This window comes from Anastrepha ludens, chromosome 2, assembly GCF_028408465.1.
Source record: "Anastrepha ludens isolate Willacy chromosome 2, idAnaLude1.1, whole genome shotgun sequence".
Classification (NCBI taxonomy): Eukaryota; Metazoa; Arthropoda; class Insecta; order Diptera; family Tephritidae; genus Anastrepha; species Anastrepha ludens.
The window spans coordinates 26,002,966-26,021,066 of record NC_071498.1 but is presented as its reverse complement, the minus strand read 5'-3'; the positions used below and the strand labels follow the sequence as shown (position 1 = coordinate 26,021,066).

The 18,101-nt window shown below is 35.4% G+C and overlaps 1 protein-coding gene across 2 annotated transcripts in view; it reads right to left on the bottom strand.

Moving 5' to 3' along the window:
* Window positions 1-18,101, bottom strand: part of LOC128866052 (uncharacterized) — a 222,356-nt gene that overhangs the window by 185,174 nt on the left and 19,081 nt on the right. Inside the window, exon 2 of one of the 2 annotated variants that reach the window (XM_054106534.1) lies at window positions 14,827-15,642. In XM_054106534.1, coding sequence (XP_053962509.1) covers window positions 14,827-14,882 — 56 coding nt within the window. In that variant the 5' untranslated portion in view covers window positions 14,883-15,642. Of the gene's footprint in view, window positions 1-14,826; window positions 15,751-18,101 lie in introns of those variants that run through there. The other variant, XM_054106543.1, reaches the window with a different exon arrangement.

Below are 18,101 nucleotides of genomic sequence, written 5' to 3'. Positions count from 1 at the left end.
TTATGAAAGAAAATTTGGTCCAAAGTGCTGATAAGTTGGGAATTAAGGACAATTTCTAGTACTATCAAGGCAACGATCCCAAGCATAAGACACTTGATGTCCGTCTATGGCTTAAGTACAATAGCCCTAAAGTACTTGAAAACCCCCCACAATCTCCAGGCATCAATGCAATTGTACATCTGTGGGCTCATTTGGAAAACCAACTGAAAAGGCATGTTATTAGGAACAAGAAAGATCTAGAAGACGATATTAAAGAAGAGTGGGGGAAAATAGATCCTTTAAGGGGGAGCCTGGTTTATAAGGTCAAAAAAATCAATTTTTCATATATTTCAGAATATTCGCACAAAGTTACAGAGCCTAATTCTCAATATTTCCGTAGATACAAAGCCAAAGGTAGGCGAGCGTTAGGTAGTTACGCTGTGACCGGACAGCTATAGTACAAACTTTATCTTCTTTTCTCGACTTTTCATTTTTATGATTTCTTTGAATTGGCGTTCATGAATGAAAAAAAACTAATGAACCTTTTGAAATGAATCATAGCTTGTTCCCTTCAGTATTAAATTCTCTTCTATTTGAACTAAAAAAATAGATAAAAAAATTTTTTTCAAGATTTTTATACCAAGTTGAAGTGATGTTTTTTTTTATAGAAAGGCATTTTTTTCCTTAAAGCCTCCAAAAAGTTGAAATTTTGGAATATCTCTCAGTTTTCTTAGTTCAACTAGAATAAAAAATCATGATAATTAGAAATCCATTTGAATTGTTTGCTTTAGATAATAATTACCAGCTGTATCTTGTACGCCAGTTGGAAACTCCAGCGTTGCAGCGCTCTACTAATTTCTATGTCAAGCATTTTTTTCAACTTATTTTAACCAGTACACAAATTTTTTATACTTTTTAAATGTTCATTAAAAAAAAACTTTGCAGTGCTAAATTAATTTCTTCCTTAAAAAAAGAAATCGCAAAGAGATGCAATTTTTAGACCTCATAAACCATGCCCCCCTTAACATGCAAGAACCTGGTCACTGAATACTCTGAGAAAAATAAAGGCTTGCCGACTAAATATTAATTATTATTAGTTTAGCTTTTCCCTACAGGTCTATTTTCACGTTCAAAAGGTATATGCATATGTATTTGCATGCACACATTTACATTATTGCCACCGCCACATTATTGCCCACCTTCAGCAACTCTGTCACACCGATCGATCTTATCAAATGGCCCCGCACTTCAAAACTAAATTACGCGCGATTTTTTGTGCAATTTATTTTTAAATTTTATTATTTTCCATTTTTTTCTTAGTGCCTGTCATTATTTTTGAATAGAATTGTCAACGTACGCTGCTCACATCAATGCTGACGGCAATGGTGGTGAATTACAACAACAAAAAACAAGAGAACAAAAACAGAAACAAAAAAGGGCGGTAAACAAAAGCAGAGGCGGTCAGTCGAGCGATATTGATATGGTGAGTGATACCCAACAGCTGGAGGTTTGAGAGGAATAGGGAGCCCTTTGTAGTTTGTATGGGGTAAGGGAAGATTGTGAAGGGTTGCAAAGGAAGCGAAATGTGTGGAGAGATGTGTTGCTTGGCTGCATAGTGTGCAGCACTTAATTATGGACTGGTGTTGCAGGCAGCCGGCGTTGGTGACACTGCAAGTGCTCTTAGTTATGTTTTGTTGTTGATGTTCTTGTTGTTGCAAGTCAGGCCACATGATGTTCATTTATATGTACGTATTCGACTAATTTGGCGTCACTCAAGCATGGCGGTCTTGCAAGCGAACACATTCACACATACATGCATATATACATATATGGGACCCCACAAATTGACCGTGCGTCGCAATTTTTTATACCCTTGAGCGGAGTGTTTGTCGAAGCGATTACAGTTTTTAAAAATTAATATTTGTGCTTAACTATGTCAATGCGGTTTTTCATAGTTATATTAAAAAAAACATTTCATACTTTTTTCTTTTCAAAATTCAAACCTCAAATTGGGTGACCCTTAAAAGTGTGAATGGATTTTTTGATAAAGAAAAATATTATTAATTAGTGAATAACTTTAGGAACTGCTTTATCTCAAAATAATTTTTGATTTGGTTGCAACAAAATTTTAAATTGCATTTTTAATTGCAAATTTAATTTCTCCCAAAATACATATCTTTATGTCTGACTAGCAGAAGTAAAAGAACCAAACAGGTGGAAAAAGTTAGAAGGGGCTTTCGATTAGAGAATGACAACCAACAGCGACTAATTACGTTCGTATTAACCGCTTCAAGCTGTTGATGAATTTCACCAGTTGGCTGATATTTAAACCCACAATACCCGCAGGTGTAGCAAAAAAGTGAAAATCCAGATGTCCTGATTGAGGAGTTTTAGGAAGTTTTGTTGAGGAGTTCTAGCTTTAAGGTTTTTCCGAATTGAAAAAATCGCCACGATATCAATGCTTGCGTACAGATAAAAATCGTGCCATGCCTCTCATCGTTCATCAATCCATTGTTGCCCGGACTCATTCTATAACACACAGAAAAGCCGTGCAACTTTAAAGTTTTTACGCTCAACTTTAAAATCTTCTGCTTCTTCCGAACCGTTTCCGCCCATTTGGATGGCATATCCCAGCCAAGGAAGCAACCAGATCTTTATTCGCAGCGCAATATCTGTGTCGTCGTAAAACTCACACAGCTCATTGCTTCATCGCCTACGATACTCGCCGTTGTCAACGTGCAAAGGTCCAAAAATATTCCGCAGAATCGTTTACATTTACGCACAGTAAACATATGGGATTTTTTTCTCAGAGCTTCAGAACTTAAAATGATAATACAAAATAGAAATATTGTTGGAATGATTTTTTTTTGTTATGAAAATTGAAATTTGAAAAGGTCGAGCCAAGAAGCAACAGGAGATTGGGTGGCTCCTAAAACATTCAGGCTGAAAAGTCCATTGTATTTAGAGCTCTGGAAAGAGGGTAGATAGTCGAGGAGGGAAGGAGAAAAGTATCAGAGAAAGAGATAGAAAATAATACAGACAGAGATAGAGATAGTTAGTCCTGTGAGAATTTTCCAGATTCTGTGGAAAATCTGTAAATATCCTCCAGTTTTAGAGAACACATATTACTCATTCTCACGACATCGGAGCCCAAAACTCGTAGCCTAGGACACTCACAGAGAAGAGAGAGTGCTCAGTGCAATCCGCTCGCTCCAAGCACGACAGGCACATTGGGCCCTCAATAATTCCAATGGTGGTCATTCGCTGACCCCATGGGTTGTGTCCTGTAATAATACCGACCATCAACCGAACGTCTGTCCTTCCAAGTTTTAGTAGAAAGTTGGACAGTTTTCTGTTCGGACTTGTCACAAATTAGTTTGCAGTTCTGCAGCGTTCTAGACCGGACCATCGCTCTTTATGTAAATTGCATACATAATCGCTGATCCAATTCATGATTCCTGCGGAACTGATTCCGATTATTGGCTCTGGCCCTTGTGGGAGAACCGCTGATCCACAGTTGGCCAATTCATGGGCAATTTCGTTTCCTTCAACACCGGAGTATCCTGGAACCCATATAAGTACAAGCCTATTTTGTCTTGTGACAGAATTAAGCTTCCTCTTACATTCTTGAACAATCTTTGAGGTTTGCTTCGCTTTCTCTAGGACCTTCAGTGCTTGTTATTATAATTCGGTGGATAATTTCATGACAGTTATTTTTTGAATACGATATTCAGTGGCTACGATGTCCGCCACGTTTTCTAATAAATCTAAATGAGCCCAATCGGTAAAACTGCGACGCAAACGATGGTCATTTGGCTTGAATTCCTTCACGAGCTGTATTTAGAGAGAAGTCAAGATACTTACGTAAGAACAAAGGCCAACAAGTTGAGGTCGATGATAAATTGGCATTTCGGCGTTTGCTTCAACACTTCGCTCTACGAATTTCGCAAACGGAGTTATTTATCATGTCAGTCCATAAGTTCGTGCGTATTATACCCATAATTTCACTTTTGTACGATTTTTGCATACAAAAAATTATTCGCGAAATTTAACGGAACTATTTATATTTTCTTTGATATATTGGGCATTCAACAAGTGATTTAATCGCGGATAGGAGCACGTGTTGTTAAACAATAAAATGGGATCTTCGAACGCGTAAAAGAGGCATCTTTTGTAGTTTTTGTATAAAAAAGCAACAACTGCTGCTGCAGAAATAAACACGGTTCACGGAGAGGATACCGTGAGTGTAAGGACTACGCAAAAGTGGTTTTTGAAAATTCCGAATTGGTAACTGCGACGGGGAAGATGCTCCAGGCGCTGGTCGTCCTGAAGTCTTTAACTCCGACGCCTTGGTCGAACTCGTGGAAGCTGAGCCCAATTTGACAGTCAATATGAAAAAAATGAAAAAAAATTGAACGTCTTTGGTGAATAGACGCAAAGTTTTGTTTCACCACGACAACGCAAGACCTCATACCGCAAGGTAATCATTAGGCAAGCTGAACGAGCTCGGATGGGAGCTAATGCCGCATCCATCATACTCTCCGGATATTGCACCTTGTGATTATCACCTTTTCCGTGGACTTCAATTCCATATGAGTAACAAGAACTACTCCTCAAAAGAAGCTATATAAAGGGATATCGAAGCGTATTTCGGCTCCAAGGACAAGCAGTTTTTTGAGCAGGGAATTAAAAATTTGCCTAAACTCTGGAAAGACATTGTAAATAATGAAGGAAAAAATATTATTGATTAATAAATACTTTAAACATCTTTTTTATTAATTTTAAAACCACCTTTAAAAAACGCACGAACTTATGGACTGACCTGATATTACTATTTTTTTTCACAAATGCTTCCATTTTTCTGGCATTAAACGATTCATGATGACTTGCCAAACCTTACTGAACAGAAATGTCAGCCATTGCCACTGCAAATGCGAATGAAATGTTTGCAATTTTCAGCTGTCTAACCACTGTTAGCGGTATCGATAGTTCGCATGCAGGTAAAAACAAAATCTCACGGTTTTAAGAACTTCGAAAAATTAGAAAATTTGAATATTTGAAAAGAAATACTTTGTTAAAAAATATTTTTTTTATTTTTTTTTTAATTTAAACAAAAAAAATTTAACTTACCCGAATTTTTATTACGGAAGCGAACAAAATCCCAACAAAAAGTTATAATTTTCAACAAACTTCGCACAAGAAGGGAATCAAAGAAGATTAGTTTGTATTTCTCTCTGTGTTTTTTTTTTTTGTTCCTTTGTTACAACTTGAAGAACCAGCCACCAGCAGCGCGAAGGTGAAAAATTGTACATAAAAATTATGCAGCAGGAATTTTTTCCGCTCGACGAGATGACCACAATTTTCGCGAAAATGCGATGCGAAATGCGCGCGCTCGCTCAGTCATTGCGGCATCTGCACAGACGCTCACACAAACCGCCACTGCACTGCAATGGCAGATAATTATGAATGCGTCGCCGTCGCAAACAAAAGCAACGGCTGCACTTTATTAAAACATGTCGTTTAGGCTCCCCGCCAACAAAGGCTGATTGGCAGTGTTACGCTTGTCGAAAGCGCTCCATGCAGCTTACATACCCATCAGGTAGCAACAACAAATGGGGAAATTAACTTTTTTGCCTTGCATTTTAGTCGCTTGTAGATCACTCTGGAATGATTATTGACATAATTGCAAGTTGCTGGGCGGGAGGCAGTAAGTACAGCGACAAAGAAAGGGGTACGTAGCAATGTTTTGCGTTGTTTTTTTTTGTTTTATGCTAACTGCCTGTGTTGCTAAGAATTTTCCGCCAATCCGCACACCTGCACTTAATATTTGTGCTAATTAAATATGTAACGTTTGTTTGTTGCATTTACGTTCAAGTTGTTGTCTTTTTTGTTTTTGTTTTTGCTACTTTATTTATTCCACATTATTTTTTTGCTCTTTTGTTGTTTTGCATTTTTAAGCGCGGCTCAATTATGCGCCTCGGTTTCATAGGCGAAATGCATTTAAGCAAGAGTGCGTTGCATATTTAGAGGCGCTGCATCGTTAATATCATATTTTAATAACTAGCAATTGGGCGCTGACGAAGAAACAAAGTAGGTAAGTAGAGTGGTTAAGCAGTGGATTGCTGATATTTACACACACACACACACTCCCTCACACAAATGGCGGTATATGCAGCTATTAACGGGAGGCAGATGCCAAACTACTGATAAGCCGTGAAACAACAAAAACTGCAAACTTGCAATTTCGCTTGTTCTTATAAAAGAGTTAATATATTACTAAATTTTAATATTTAATGTTTCGAGGCGAGAATGGAATGAGGAAAATTGTTTTACTGGGCAGTCAAGAAAAAGTTGCCTGTTTAGCTGCGCGCATTTGCTTAGAAGTCAACTGAAGTGTAGAAATTCTTAAGTAACCGCTGTTAAATTTATGGTGAAATGTAAATCACTAGAATCTTCTGAAACTTAAGGCCGGTATTAAGATGAAGTTCTATAAGCAACAACTTCATGACAGCTGTTGATAGTTATTTTTTTAATTAGTGAACGACTTCGCTTATACTAGGTTGTTCAATAAAGCTAGTGGTTCGATAAGAAAAGCACAATCTTATGTTTTGAAATACATTATATTTCAGTATAATCTCTAGCTTCACAGTCCATGGTGGACCATAGCTTCATCAACAATCCTCCTCCAATTCAGTCTCTCTCTTATCTCATTTCTCCACTTACGAATGTTTAGCACTTTTAAGTCTGCTTCTACGTTATCTAGCCATCTCTTTTTTGATCGGCCCCTTTTTTATTTTTCCTATTGGACGTAAACAGTTTTTTGATTTTCAATTCTTTCACTTGGCATTCTTATAATGTGGCCGATCTATCTAATCGGCAGCGCTTTAATAAAACGTATTATCTACATTCGCACTACCAATAAGGTTTTCAATTTCGTTGTTATAACGGATACGTTACTTGCCAACTTCAAGCCGAATAGAGCCGTCGATTTTTCTCATAATGCTTCTTGCAAATCGTAATAGCTGGTTTATTAACTTTCAGTGTTCAGATTTCATCACAACAAGTACAACACCATAGTCTTCCTGAACATGAATACACCTGTTCCAACCAGATTCCAACTTATGAATTCCATCCCTGAAGTGAGAATCTGGAAGGGCTCCAAATAAGATTCCACAACTGTTATGACCTCATCATTTGATAAAAAACGCTTTCCACTCATGAAGCTTTTTAGGTACGGAAAGCGATGGAAGCCGCTAAGGGCCAAAACTGGTAAATACAGTGGATCGAAGTTTAATTCATTGATTTTAGCCATTGTCAAAATACTCTTGTGACACGATGCATTGTCCTGATGAAAAAGAATTTGTTTTTTTGTTTTGCAAACAGGGTCTTTTTCATCATCTAAAGGTCCAAAAAGTAACAATAATATTTAGAATTTATTGTTTGACCAGTTTTCAAGTAATCCACAAACGAAATTCTTTTCGCATCCCAAAAAACTGATGCTAACACCTTCTTGGCCGAACCAGGTTTACATCACTCGTTAGCCTCTTATTTTGATTTAGGATCATGGTGATGGATCCATGTCCTATACATAGTGATGAATCAACGCGCAAAATGGAAAACGCTCTGAATGTTGCTGAGAGAGTCGCATTCGAATATGGTTTTGTTCCATTGTTAGGGAATGCAGCACCCCCATTGTGCACACAGCTTTCTGAAACGAAATACTTCAGTGATATTGCTTACACTGCCCAATGATATGCCTCTCTTTAGTCACTCGACGATTTTCCAATACGATACCCTGTATTTTTCTACGATTTCTGATGTTTTTGCTATTTTTGAACAACCTTCACGTCTTCAGGGCGAAAAGTCCTTATACACCTTCGACATTCGTTCATAAATTTCCTTTGCTCTTAAGCCTTCCAAAATAAAAATTCAATCACCGCACTTCATACTTGATTTTTTCCATTGGTAAAAAACACTGTGGCTTGTAACACTAAATGGCTTGTAAACAATGAATGAATTGACAGATTGAAATAAACTTCACATGTGTTCATATGATGAATATACCAACTTAGCAAAAAAAAGTATGCTAGTGGCAATGGCCTCTCTTATCCAACCGCAAAACTTATATGACAGTGCAAAGCATACAGGGTTACCTGACTGCTTTATCAAACGTTCCTCCATTGGTCTCAGTGACGTCACGGTCTAAGATGAGTGGAGCAAAATAAGTAGAGGATAGGTATTCGGTATTCCCAATAGCTATGGGCAATGTAAAGAACGTCGTTAAGAGTAGAAAAGTATCTGTTCCGAGAGTTCGCTACCCTCAACGGACTCCGGGAAGGGGATGGACTCTCACGTTTTCTCTTTAATATTACCTTTGACAAAGTTATCAGGGATTCAGGCGTTAACACAAAGAGAACTATTTTATTTAAATCGGCTTAGTTGTTGGCTTATGCGGACGACATAGACATTATTGCATCATCGCTGCTTAATTTGAAAGATGCCTTCGAAAGTATAGAAAAAACAGAAAATATGGGCTTAGAAATAAATGAAACCAAAACTGAAGCGCTTTGTTCAACTTCTTCGAACTATGTCAAACGCAATGTGGGTCAAATACTCAAAAATCGCTGATTGTTGTTTTGAGTAGTGGGAGGAATTTAAGCACCTAAGAGTAACCATTGATCGTGACAACAAAATTTTTGCAGAGATTGTTCACAAAATCCTTATGGCGAACCGCTGATATTTCTCTTTGTTATCATCAAAAGAACCGCCTTCTAGACAGGAGAACAGATAATTCACTGTGCCGATCAATTATTATTCCCGCCTTGCTATACGCTAGTGAAGCCTGGTCACTCAGAGATGCGAATAAACAGAACCTGCTGATTTTTGAAAGCAGAACTACGCGAAAAATCTTTAGCGCGATATGTGATAAAGGCAAATGGCGAACGCACTACAACGTGCACCTGTTTGTAATAACCACAATATAACCACAATAATGATCAACAGACGAAGATGGGCAGCTCAGATATTAAGGGCTAATACCGATTAGCCACCTCAACAAAAATTCTTTGGAAAGTGCCACGAAACCGAGACAATTAGAGGCGTCTGCTGGAGCAGCCAAAGACTTGCCCAGGGGTGTTTAGCCAACAATGATGTTGATGATTTTCAGTGTAAAATTGGACATAAAATCAAATCCCAAAAACTTGCTGGTACGACCATACATCAAATCAGCCAAATCCAGCGTAGGTGTTTCTTCGGCAGTTTGTCTTGGGGAGAAACTTGCGGGCTCACCTTTAGAAGTTGCCAATTTATTTGCCAATTTTTCTAATTGAATGATATAGCAGCTGAACTTATACAACTTTATACAAATGTTAAAAAAAAGTACGAGGAAAATATTACAAAATTTAACAACTTTACCCCTACTTCCATATACAGGTAACATTATTCAAAAATGAAAATTACAATACATTTACTTCCCTCCCTTACATACGCGCTTCAGAAAGATCAACAGTTAAAACCATTCGCAAAGCAGTTATGAATGCACATACAGAAATTTTACTCCATTTATCATCAGCATAAAACACATTTCGTTTCTAATAAAAATATAAGCAGCTACCGGAGGCAATTGGGATAATCGTTAAAAATTAACAAAGGATAGAAGCCAGGAGGTCAACCGAAGGTGGCCGGTTTATCGGGCAGGGAACACAGGAACTAACCTGCTAAGCTGAAGTCAACCAGCACAGAACACACAAAAACAACAATCAATTTCAATTTGTTATGTATTAAATTGTTCGGACATTGAATTGTATGCACTTATAAGTGGAATCAAATCTCATACAGCGTCAAGTGACAGCGAACAAAGCCTCCCATTGGGTCTAAAGAAAAGCGATACTGGCTGCCTGCAAACAATAAAAGCACTGCAGCTCCCAGTGGCCAGCCACGAGTTGTCAGCCAATTTGGCGCAGTCAGTCAGCAAATCAAATAAATGAAAGCTGTCACAAAAACAATTGCACATCATTAAGCATACATATGGCCAGCAACAACAAATATATGTGAAAGTAGAACTGGTAATAAGTGGAGGCAGGCGACAAAAAAAAGGCGACGAAAAAGAAACAAAAACAGCACCTCTATTGTTACAGTAGTCACTTTGTGTTGCATACAATTAAGCGCGTGTAAATGCGCTCCAGGTAGGTGGGACAGGAAAGTAAACTGTTAAACATCGCCACACACACACACACACACACACAAACAGTCGCTGCGCGTATGTGGGCAGCCTCCAAACATTCACCATTTATTAAGCTCTCATTACGAGCCAATAATGACAGAGCGCCAGCAACAAGGTACAAAAAAACGTGCAACAGCAACAAAAGCGTGCACCAATAAATACAGCAATCAGTCAAATTCTACGCCATGTGAGAATTTGTTGGCAGCGGCTGCTGTGAGAGTTGGGAGCTGTTGCTGCAGCTGGCTGCTGTTGCGCCTACTACAGCTGCTGGTTTGTATCAACCAACTTCAACACCTTGGCAATCAGTTGCAATTACAGAAGCGTTGTAGATTGATTGTTGCTGTTGCAAGCAGCGGGTGGCAAGCCATTTAGCGCCGGAAGCATTCACAAGCAACGACAAAAAATAAAAAATAAAACAAATGAAGTAGAATCCCAGCAGCTGCATCAATGAGAATTACACGTCGATTGAAATCATTGGAAGATAATGAAGGATGATAGCACAACAAGCAAAGCGAAGCACGCACGCATGCATTTTAGGGCGATCAGCAACTCGCTGATTGGAGGAGGAGCAACACAGTTGGGATGTGTTTGATGGCTGCAGAAATATATTTTTTTAAATGACTATATTTTGCTTGTGTCCAACGTGAACTGAAGCAGCAAAAGTTTAAATAAAATTAAAGTGAAATTCTTAAGAGTATTTCGAAAAATGTGCGTTTTCAATAGAGTTTAACTTTTTTATACTTGCAGAAATATTGTAAAATTAAAACTTTTTTTATTTGAAAAAAAATTTTTAAACGGTTCTTTTTCTTAGAAGAATACTTATACATATTTGAGAATTATTTAGAATGTACATTTTTTATATTTAAATTATAAAAAAAAGTATTTTTTTTTTGTTTTCACTTTTAATCAAATTAAAACTAAAATTATTATTGTATTTTTTGATTAAAGTTAAGGAAAAAAAAATATTTGAAAAAAATTAGAAAAATTTGCAAAAATTAAAATTAAAAAAAAAAAATTAAAAAAAAAAAAAAATTTTTAATTTTAAATTTGTTTTTTTTAATGATTTTCTTTCTTTATTAGTAACTATACAACTTAAACATTTTTAGAATATAATTTCAGTTTTTGCTCTATTTAAAAAATATGCAATAAAAATTTTTTAGAACTTCGATAGTCTTTAGTTAAATTTCGAAATCATGATCGTGCCCAAATGTATGAAATAATTAAAAATTTAAAACCTAATATTCTAATTATTTGAGAATACTTATTAGTATTTGAGAATTATTTAGAATTTTTTTTTTTCAAATTATAGAAAAAATTATTTTGTTTTAACTTTCGTTTTTTTAATTTAAAAAATTATTTTTGTTAACTTTAATTTTTCTTAATTAAATTAAAACTAAAATTAATTTTTCAAATTTAAAGTTAAAGAATTTCGGTTTCCGCATTCTTGGTTTTGCCCAAATTTATGAAATAATCAAAATTTTAAAATATTTTTGAAACTTGCAATTATTTGAAGATATTTATTTTTAATTATAGAAAACTTCAATTTTTTAGAACTGAAATTTTTTTTAAATTTAAACTAAAACTCAGAACTTACTTTTTTTATTATAGAAACAAATCGCTTTTTAAAACTTTAACATTTTTAATTAAATCAACATAAAAACTAAAACTAATTTTTTTTAAATTAAACTTAAAGAATTTTGGTTTTCGCAGCCTTGATTTCGTCCAAACTTTAAGCGCATAATCAAGACAAAGTTGGTAAATATTTGTTAATGGAACATTAAAAGAATTGTTTCTGTATCAAATATACTAATTTTAAATTTAAAGCAATTCTAGCGTTCGCGGATAACATCGATCCAATATGCAGCAACTTTGAAAAATGATTTTCTAAAACTTGAGAACGCAGTCAGAAGCTCGGGCCTCTGCAATCAAAAATAAAATTTTTTTGTGCACTGGAAAAGTTCCAAATCAATCAAAATCTGCCATATTGATCAACAGTTACACTTCTAAGCGGTTGCATCGTCCAAATATCTTGGATCTATCACCTCTGCGGACGCAACAGCCAAACAAGAAGTAAGTGCTAGGCTCCAGGCAGGGAGCGTAGTCTTCTTTTCGCTATACAAGGCTAATAGGTTGCTTTCTAACCGAACGATGCTGAAACTCTATAAAACAATTCTTAGGCCTTGCGTTACTCACGCTTCGGAAACCTGGGAGATTCGTAAGCCGGATGAAAAAAACCTTAGCAAATAATATTTGAGCGAATAATTCTATGCCGCATTCTCGAACCGGTGCGGATAGATCACATCAATTATCGCCTCCGTTACAACGATGAATGTCTAAGTGTGATAAACGACTATCAAATCGCCGACTACATAGAGCTTCAGCGTCTTAAGTGGGCTGGACATGTTCTGAGGATGGACCCAAATGAAATTGCAAAAAAAAGGTCTACAGTAGAAAGGTTTATGCGCCTTATAAAGGGGTCGTCCAAGGAAAACCTGAATTCACACAGTTAATGACGGCGCCAAGATCTTGGGACTGAGAAACTGAAAACTGGTGGAAGTCTGCAGAGGATCGAGATTCTGAGTCGAAGCTATTGAGGGAAGCCAAGGTTCAACCCGAACTGTCAGGCCAATGATGATGATAAAACTTGTAACTTTCGAAAGGATTTTTTTTTATTACACATTTAAGAGTAAAAAATTTCTTTTTGCTTTTTATCGATGGTTTCTTCTAAATTTAGGTGCTTAAATTTTTATTCTACTAAAACTCAAGATGAACTATTTGTCCTTCTTTGGTACCCCTGACTTTGACAAGTTTTGGTGACATAATTGAACATTTAAAGTCAGATGCAACTAAAAATTGGAGACTTAAATATTTCTTTATAATTTTGAAGAAAATAGTATTTATTAAAATTTAATAATAATAATAATTTACTTTTTTCGGAAAATTTATTGAACGAGAGCTGAATTTTTTACTAAACAGATTTTATAATTATGTATTTATTTATTTATACTATACTTGAGAAAAAAATTTTAATATTTTATCTCCTTTCAGACGTGATGAATATTGACTAACAAACCTAGCTTAAAAAATTTTTAAATTTCGATTTAATTTTTTTTTTTTTTTGTAATTATTTTTAATTAATTTTGTAAAAATTCATAGTTTCATATAATTTTTTTAATTATTGTTTTTCAAATATTTTTGTTCTTACTTTTTTTATGTATTACAAATATTTTTTTACAGTACTGTAGCAAAAAATTTGATTTCTTTTCAACTCTATTAACGTCTGCGTATTTGAAATCTATTTATAAAAAAATGTATAAAAATTTTAATGAAATTTACTTTTCTAATACTTTTGTATTATATTATTTTCTCGATCAATTTTTTCAATTTCAAACGTTTATTAACAAAAACTGGTTACAAATTTAATCTTCAAAATAATAGCCATCGCTAGCTACACATTTTTCCCATCTCTGAGGCAATTTGTGGATACAGCGCCACCATACGATCGTTTACGCTTGGGATTGGAGAAATACACCCATTTTTAATCACCCGTAAGGATTCGTTGCAAAAAAGACTTGCTTTTGAACCGGGGGAGCAGCATTTCACAAGTGGTTTTTCGGTTCTCTTTCTGCCTTTCAGTCAGTTCATGCGGCACCCATCTTCCGACCTTTAAAATCATGCCCATGTCTTACAAACGTTTAGAAATGGTTTTTTGGGTCACTCCCAGCAAGACATTTTGGGAAGGTTTAAAAATACTTCTAGCTACATCTATGGACCAATAGCTGAAAGTCTCATTTCATAGGTATATCTATTAGGTTGCATAAAACACTTATTACTTCTGCTGGACTTTGGAAGGATTTCTTTAAAGTCTCCCAATTAGAAGAAGTAAAAAAATTTTTGAATGAAAAACCAACATTGCCTTGGTTTTTTTCAAATAAAAAATGAGTGATTATAAAATAATAATTTCCATATTAAATTAGCTATTCTATAATAATATTTTTTTAATTACTTTTTTTTAATTTTTTGAAATCTTTTTATTTTTTTTTTTTTTTGTTTGGTTTGTTAAATTCGGTGCTCACTGTGACATGATATTATATAACAAATAATAGAAAAAATTGTTTTCGGGTTATTGTTTGTTCTCAAAATATTTAATTTATTAAGAATTTAAATTTTTAGAAAGTGTAAATAAAACAGCTTTTTTAAATAATGTAGAAATGTATGTTTAACCACAATTTCAACGACAGTTTAAGTTATACATAATTTTTTATTTTACAGTACAAAAAACTATTTACCATTTATTACTTAATTAACAAAAAAAACGTTTCTTCAAAAAGAAAAAAAATAAATAAATAAATAAAAATTTGAAATACTAAACTTTAAAAAAACAATCGTTAGAAAATACAAAATTACACCTTTTAAATTTTAATATTTTACATTTATTTTTAACGCATTAAAACACATTAAAAGCTCTCAAGACTTCAACTCCTTCCTTCCTTTCGACTGTATCCATGAATTTCAAACTCTCTTTAATTTAATCGCACCTTTCAACGTATTTGCTACGCATTTTCTCACATTTTCGCCGCAAATATATTTTTCACAAATTTCATTTCACACATTTCCACACTCACCTTTTGCCATTGCGTCGCCTACGCTTCGTCGCGTAGACGGTGCCCAGTTGGCTCATCGCTATCGCCGAGGAATTCGTTATGGTCGCCGTTTTGACTACGTTTTCGCTGCGACACTGCCGATCCTTAGCGCCTCACAGTTAGGCGCGGCTGCTGCTACTCCTGCTGCTGTTTTACGAAAACCAAAAAGACACAAATAAATGCTTGCACTTCTCAGATTTTGCTTTTACACTTCACTTCAACTGTTTCCACTCTTGCCAGTGTCTTTGGGCGAACTCTGCTGTTTGTTCTTACTTGACGGAGGCCTCGCCTCAATGCACTTTGCAGCTTCTAAGGCTGCGACTACCTTTTCTGTTTTTCTGTTGTTATTGTTGTATTGATAGCTTTGCTTTTATTATTGTTGTTATTGCCCCGCCACTCCGCCTTTTTTCAGTATCTGCTGTTGCAATCTTTTTCAGCCACATTCGCTTAACAAGCGCACTTTTTTCACTTTCTATAATTCATTTATTTGTTTCTTTTCTGACTTCACATTTTTTCGCCTGTAGTTTTGCATTTCGTTTTTTTTTAATTTTATTTATTTAACACGATTTATTGGCATGAATTGATTTCTTATTTTTTTCACATTTTGCGGGTTTTTTACATTTTTTGGAACTTTTCATGTTTTGCGTCTCGTTCGTTGTTTGCTTTAGAATTGTTGTTGTTTGCCTTGCATAGTCATTGGAATTTTTCAAATTTTTACTTTTTCATAAACATTAACAATTTTCTTAAACCTTCTGCTTTTCTCGAATAGAAGTGTTGCATTTAGTTACTTAGAAATCGCTGAAATTAAAATAGATTTCATAAAATTTTACATCTGTTTAAATAAATTATCGGGTTTCTTGTAAGCCAAACCAACTGTTGCAAAATATAAAAAAAAAATGATATCACTTAAAAAGAATAAATAAAGAATTGCAATTGCAGCATAAAAGATTTTCAAACCATTTTCTAATACTTTTATTTGTCTATTCATAATTTTAAAGGTTAGGTTAGGTTGTCACAGTAATCCAATTTAGCCCCTCAGCAACCTAATTTGTGCCTTTGACGAAGACGCCCACCGGAAGCTCTTGTGCTTGTGTTTGGCACACCGGTCCACTGCGGATACAAGCCAACGAAATAATGGCAAACGTTTTTTCTAATAATCAGCTGTGGACAGCAGGAGGGCAGTAGAAAATCTCTTTTGCTGTGAAAAAGCATGTCTTAAAAATTAACTGTTGTTCAGAAATAGCATAAAATGATAGGCCTCTAGATTTGTATCGGGTGTGCCAAGCGTTAGCAAGTGACGAGCTGCCAAAAATTATATTTTTCTGGAAGCTCTTAATGAGTATTAGTAGGACCGCGCTCATACAAGAAAACATGTGTTGCTTCAATTCGTTACTTGTGATACTCGTACTCTGTCAAGACCCGTTCTGTTCTTGTTCTTCTCAATGTCGTTGTGGCTTGTAGACTAAAAACTAACAAGAAAGGTAGGTGAACACGAGCCGAAGATCAATTCAATCAAAGAATTCGGAAAGTTGAAGCAGTCTGATAAATCGTTCTTGGAAGAGAGTAGGTTGTATTGAAACTAGTGAGTTATACCAGTTTTATGAGAAATATGGTAACCATACTCCATAGCGGCGGCGCTTGCTTAATAAATTTGTTGTTGCTTTCACATGCAAATTCTTCGTCAAGTGAGCAGAGCCCAGAAATAGCGAGCAGAGAAGTATCGAATCGGGTATGCACAATTTCACTTTTGTCAGTCTACATAAAAAAGTATAGACGGTGGGGAGCTAAAAACTAAACCGAAGCTCCATAATTGCGCCTCATTTGGAACGGAACAGAAATTTAGAAATATGAGGCTGGCTTATTACAAAGGGCAACAAATAAGTTCGGTCCCCATGGACATTTCAGCAGTACTCAGCACCACCACATTAAACAAAAGTTACGCGAGATTTGCAGGAAAAAAAAGTACTGAATTCAGAACGACTTAAGATTGACCGCCTCATCACCAGACTTTAACCTACTGGATTATATTATATGGAGTTTTTTGTTGCAAAAAAAATACTTCGTTAGCAGTGGGTGGCGGAAGCAAGGAAATTTATACCTACAAGAAAGAGTTTTCAATTGATTGTAAAGGCAAAAGGCGAACGAATTCTCAATGAGTAATTAGTTTGAAATTCACAATATTTTATATCTGCTAATGTTTTATTAAAATAATTGATTTTGCCCTTGAGGAACAGTTTGGTGCGCGAGCGGTAGTGCACGGTTTCGAAACAGCTGACATGAAGCACTAAATACCAATCTTCTTTTTTATTTCTAACATTCGTAATTGAAGGTAAGCGATTATACAATTTAAAAGGAATAAAATTTAAAAAAAAATTTCTTAATTCAATTTTTTAATTGAAATTTTGAACTATATTTGAAAATAATTCGCGGTCTCTAGCTGCTTCCAAGAGCGGACCCACACGTTGTATACCGGTCCACTGCCTTATGTTCCTCAAGCAAGAAAACTGTTTACGCACAATAGTTAAAAAAATTCTTTAAAACTCAATATGGCGGATGCAAAATCCCGAAGTTCTGCTAAGGTCATCAAACTGAACACTATGCAATTTTTGGAGTCACTGACTAACGCTGACTATAATCGAATGCGGAAAATATATGTGACAACTTCCAAGGATTGAAAAGAACAAAAACTCGATATAAGCAAGAAATATTGGGCAATGCAAACATCTGTGTAGAGGAATTTCAATTCTAACGAACTCATGCAAAATTAAAGCCGAGCCACTACAAAAGGACATTGCCAATCAAACGGGAGAAGAATACGTCTGTTACAAAACTAATGTTGAGTGCAAAACACGTTGAAAAACGAGTGGAATGGGCAAAGGAAAACTCCTCCTTCTGGGCATAGAAAATGTGTGGGCTCTGATGAAAATGCAACTTCGCAGACGCAAGCTATGTAATTTAGATCAACTTTATCGACAAATTTGGAGGTCTTTTCCGGTAGAATATGCAGAAAAACTAGTGGAAAGTGTGCCCCGACGGTGCCAGGCCATATTTGATAATGCAGGAGACTGGACTTGCTACTGAGGTATTTGCATTGAGTATTGACGCCCAAATTATCAATAAATTTGCGAATTTTCGAATAATCAATTGTTGTTATTATTTAACAGTGACCACGCTCTTATGTAACAGATTGTATATACAGGTGGCGCAAAATTAATCACCCTATCGGAAGATTTATAAGCAGCTGCAGTGTATGAACA